We start from the raw sequence: 5,517 nt of genomic DNA on the forward strand, positions 1-5,517 counted from the left end.
CTGTCTCTTATACACATCTAGATGTGTATAAGAGACAGGTATGATACAACTTCCAAAGTGCTATATAAATAAAAAATATAGAATAAATCATACTGGATTCTTTGGAGTTTGTATCATTAAGTGTTGTTAAATTACTAATACTGTAGTACTAAAGTAGTAGTTTTTTTTTTTTGTTTTTTATCTTTTCCCAACTCAAAAAATTACCTCTTTTATATATACATTTTTTTAATGTATGGCCTCTCAAATCAATTAAATAACACCTGTAAATGCTTAGAATGTTGGACCCCCACCGGGGTTTTGGCCCTGGACCCCCAGGGGCCCTTGGCAGCCCCCCTGGCCCCAGCCAATGGTACTCGCAAGTGCCCTTTCAGTATAAAAAAGAAGCCCCCCTACCAAAATCCTGGCTACGGGCTTGTTACTGCAAACCAAGCCAAGACCATCCATGATATTGTTATTCTTACTTTTTGAATTATTAATGTATTAAATACCGTAGTATATTTTGGAATTGTATACCACTCTTCTTTATTCAGTGCCGGTGTTGTCTAATGAACCTGGATCACTGCAAGAGCAGGAACTGTTAGTCCGATGTTTCTACCGATGTGTCTTCCTGGATAGATGTGAAAACTGTTCTGAATTTGGTGTATGGCTGAGTTTCATTCTCAGAACTCTTCCAATTGTCTACCAAGCGAGGTTGCTCTTCATCTTATTTGGACCATTGTCTCCCACAACAGGTATAACGATTTCAACAATAATATGTACTGTATGGATTCTTGTTGATAAAAAGTTTCTCATCATCATCTGTATTCTGCCAATTGGCTATGAAATGGTATTTTCCTTCTGCTGGATAGCTGTTTAGATCAGATTCATTGCATAACTTGACAGCCATTTAAAATCCATCTTTCAAACTTGAACTTCTTACTTGACTACTCTTGACTCTTCAATAAAGGGTAAAGGTAAAGGTAGGAGAATAACCCATAACTTGCAGCGTCATTGTGCTGAATTACGTATGGGCGTGGTCTGTGATTACCTAGCAGCCGTAAATATGCACTTCATGGTAAATACATGTTCACATCATTCCACAACGACAGGGTCTGAAATGAACCATAACATCAAGGTAACCCCTACTCTTCCGAAAGATGCAATGGGTTCTTTAAAGTGCACACGAGCCAGATGTATACACTGGACCTCCATTTTAAGTCCTTATCCAGGAAGACTTGATTCTACCAGCATAATTATATATTATTAATTAGTATTTTAATTTCTTTATTACCTTATAACTTCTTATTTCTTCTTAATACTTCATGTATTATTTATTTAATTAAGTTGTTTTCATTTGATAACAGAAGGCATTAATTGGAATGCAATGAGCGAAGAAACGCTAGGGAACCATTCTTATGGAAAAACAAGCGATCTTGTAGACTTAGCTTTAGCCATCAAGTCATTATTCAAGCATGGCACCAGCACAGATGATGATGTCGTTAGTATCCTACAAGAGTTGACATGTAAGCTTGTATAAGGGATTTGTATTAATTGTATAAAATTAAATCGGTTAATAAAATGTGTATAGCATCACATTGGCTGCTTTGACCTAACACTAACATGTAAACTTATCCTTTTTATTTTTAAAAAGAATACACTACATCAGCCACCCTACATTGCTGAACTTTTTCAGTATTTTCCAACTTAAAAACAATCTCTATATTTATCAAGCTGCCTTTGATCATAATTTATATCAGAAATGGTGCTATATTTATTATTATTTAATTCATCATCTGCATTTTTGTTTTTGTTCAGTAATTTCTTTATTTTCGATAGGCTGTCCAAGTGAATGGTCTGTGGAGAGTACTGCTCATCTATTGATGTTGTGTGGTGAGACAATAAGCTACAAGGTGCTGGGTAGCAAAGCTGTCAATGGTAGAATGAATGAACTAGGTAGCATCATAACAGCATTTGCAGTGGTGAGTGGCTCTATACATTTCATTAACAGTGGTGTATCTAGTAGTTTTGTAATGGGAGGTGTAAAAGTGAGGTGGGGTATTCGATGATTAAGTGAGGGGGACGCTAGCTCGCAGTGATATATTTGGATTTTTATGTCCTTGAGTCATTGTTTTTGCTTCAAACATTTTCAATGTGGGCGGGGGGAGGCGCAATTTTTTAGGGTGTGCCCCCACGCCTCTCTAGATACGACATTTTCCATTAACATAGATACAGTGACATAAAACCGATAGGCTCTTGGATGATCAATATCAAACATGATCAAGCAGTGATAGATTATTGTGTGGAAAAACCACCCCCCCCCCCCCAGATTTGTTTTGATATTACTGTATACTCAAAAGTCTTGGTGACTAATTTATGTATTGATTTTAGGTGTTCTGGCATGAAGAACTATCTATTCACTGGGTTGTGAAACTGGTCTTTGAGCTTGCAGCCAATTTAGGAAGTACAAGGGAAGTTGGATCATTCTTCACGTCCATCATGCACACCTTCTCGGACAGTCTGATGACACTGCATACAAAAGGTGAGTCAGCCATCCTGTCTGTAAATCCAATTCCCACTGTACATTAAGCTCTGTTCCGACTATTAAATTTTCTTTGACAAAAAACTGTTGTATGCCCATATGTAGCCATGATGTGCCCATATATGGTCATGATGTGATGTCATCATAACAATATTTTTTATATGATTTTGTCAAATAAATTTTGATAGTCTGGACAGGGCTTTAAGATTGTTTCCAGTGTAGTTTCCTATGTGTTTAGGGGAGTTCAAAGGGATAAGGTGGCCACATTTCAAATCCTGAATCATGAAGCGAGCAATAAATGTGAATCGCGTATTACCTTGGTAAATAAGCAACTATAAGGTGTTGTCACTAAATAAGTTGCTTAGTTCTAAGCATAAGTTTTATATATTCAGATAGATCATAAGTTTTATGTGATTCAAAAACTCTTTCAAGTTTTAATAACTCATCTGATATTCACTTTTGCAAAATTGGTAAACATGACTCTTACACATTTCTTGACATTGCCTTTGCATGCTTATTTTTTCACACCTCACATATTTGAAAGTATTCTGTATGTTAACCCAAAAAGAAACTATGTAAGCTCTCAGTTTATAATTAGATAAAGAATTTATTTTTTCACCAGTTAACAGATACTTAAATAATATTTTCTTTACATATACTTAATTTTACCAACATTAATTAAAGGATTTTTTAAGTAAGGGTCTGTAATTCAATGAAAACCGAATTGTCGCATTGGAATTTTATTTTATATGTTTGTCAAAGACAATATAATGTATCTTTAAATAGCATGTTTTTCCCAGTTATGTTAAGTGGAAAATGTCCACTTTGACTTTTCTTTGCCCTAATATAGGCTCTGATGCTGAAGTACAAGCAATGCTGAAGGCCCAAGCTGAAATGCTGAAAGAATTCATGCTAATCTCTGTCAGAGCTCAAGGCAACAAGGTATACTAAACATTGTATGAGTACATTATGTATATTAGCACAGAAATCTTCAAATCTTATCATTCAGTATTGTTATGTTACATTTAAAGAAGAGAAACTTAGAAGAAGTAATTAAATTATTGTTTGTATCACTTATTTTACTTTGAAACTTTAAATACAACACTGAAATTTATGTGTTATAATACATTTGATAAATGAATGAAACCCAAAAGATACAGTAAACAGTACAGTAAATATGTTAACTTGAGATATTGAAGATTATTATTTATATTTACTTAATGTTTGTGTTTATTTATGGCAATCTTCCTTGTGCAATATAGAAAAATTCAAATATATAATATATATTTAAACCAAAAATTGTATGTCGTTTGTGTAAATTATTCTATTAATCAGAATAACTCAGTTGTGAAGTTAGCCCTCTATAGTTTACATTGACTCAGTTGATATTTCTTTCATTTTACTGTAACTGGAAACAAAGAAATGCAAAATATATAAATTATGCTGTAAAAGGTTCTACACTTTATACTGTACTAATAATCATCCCTTGTTATAAGTTGAATTAATTATGCACTATTTTATACATTTTTTATAATTTGTATTCTGATTCTTGTATTGTAGAAGCTATGAGGCAAGTTTATTTTTCATTATTAAGAAATAGATTGATTTGTCAATGTGCAGTGTAGTTTAAATGTTTATTTAATAAAACAAAGTTGTTAGAATTTCTAATAAAATAGTATTTTGATCAGAATGGTGTTATATTGTTAACCATAGTGCATTATAAATAATAAATTGTGTCTATTCATAATAATAAGCAATATTACTAATATATCATTCATAAATAATTTCTTCAAACCCTGTCATTAGTTTGATTAGCTAGGATCTATAAGTTGTTGCCACAGAATATATATTGTCTGTGACAAGAGTAAACAAGCATGGTTCCTAAAGACATGCTCACACTATCAAGTACTTATGATTTGCCTGTGTATGGGTATGATATGACATCATCGTGCCCATAGAGTACCACAGTCGTGTTGTCACGATGCCAGGGGGCGCTCTCTGTTGTCAACAGACGTTGGTCACCGTTAATTATGCCTGAATGACTTCATAGGCTTTCTGGAATAGGCATTTTGAAATCTAATATTTTACCATCAAAGTGTACTAAAAACATAAAAGTTTGCATTATATTAGTTATCAAACACACATTTAATCATCAATTAAAATTTACAAAGAAAAAGTAAGATACAACATCTTAATAATTACGTTAGAATTTAGGATCAATGGTTTGTTAATGGAGAAGATGACGCCTGGTTGAATGCTTTTTGCAACGATAGCAACTGAGTAGTATCACACGGTATCGTGACGTAACACTGTAGTACTCTATATGTCGGCAAATCATAGATATTTGTCTCATAAAACTTTGATGGTTTGGACAGATGTTCATATATGGCTTTCCCATAAATATAAGGAGAATTAAGTTGCACTAACTCCATTGCATGTTTTTATTCTAGAAAAAAAAAGAAACTTTTATATTATTGTTGCTTGTAAAATAACCTCTCCAAAACTATGACCATAGTTCTAATAAGGATAGTTCTAAGAATAATACTAAGCATACTTTGAACAATACAGCTCTTGTGTGTCAATTGTCTGGCTAATCTAGGATTTGCTCATGGGTGAGACTGTGTCTGTTTTCGAGGTGTAATGTAAATTTGGCATCTTGCCTATTTAGCACTGGTGGTATTCTTATAAGAACTCTTTCTACTTACCAAACATCATCTTAAATTCTATAACATATAAAAGAATATGCAAGTGTTAGTCAATTTCTACACTAGTGAATAGTTATTAGATTTTTAAACATGTATTGATAATGTTGTGTTGTTTAAAAATAAAGTGCAATTTAGAAAGAGTTCTAATTTACTTGTTTTTTTTATATTGTTTGTTTTCATAATAACTGTACTGTACTAAATAGAATCCGTTCCTATAACCTTTATTTCCTTCTAATGAGACAGATGCCAAAACAATTCAGTTTTTGTTGATTTGCAGACATTGAGGGCTGTTGC

The 5,517-nt window shown here is 33.0% G+C and overlaps 1 protein-coding gene across 3 annotated transcripts in view; it reads left to right on the forward strand.

Moving 5' to 3' along the window:
• The window catches only part of LOC117117315 (F-box only protein 47-like), an 8,576-nt gene extending 4,007 nt beyond the window's left edge, over positions 1-4,569 (forward strand). For all 3 annotated transcript variants that reach the window (XM_033261588.1, XM_033261587.1, XM_033261589.1), the window contains exons 6-10: positions 531-731; positions 1,344-1,502; positions 1,816-1,958; positions 2,368-2,518; positions 3,369-4,569. In XM_033261588.1, the coding sequence (XP_033117479.1) occupies positions 531-731; positions 1,344-1,502; positions 1,816-1,958; positions 2,368-2,518; positions 3,369-3,469 (755 nt within the window). In that variant the 3' untranslated portion in view covers positions 3,470-4,569. The remainder of the gene's footprint in view (positions 1-530; positions 732-1,343; positions 1,503-1,815; positions 1,959-2,367; positions 2,519-3,368) is intronic.
• Positions 4,570-5,517: the final 948 nt, after the last annotated feature.

This window comes from Anneissia japonica, unplaced genomic scaffold, assembly GCF_011630105.1.
Source record: "Anneissia japonica isolate Jap-2015-1 unplaced genomic scaffold, ASM1163010v1 scaffold287749_len374965_cov195, whole genome shotgun sequence".
Taxonomy (NCBI): Eukaryota; Metazoa; Echinodermata; class Crinoidea; order Comatulida; family Comatulidae; genus Anneissia; species Anneissia japonica.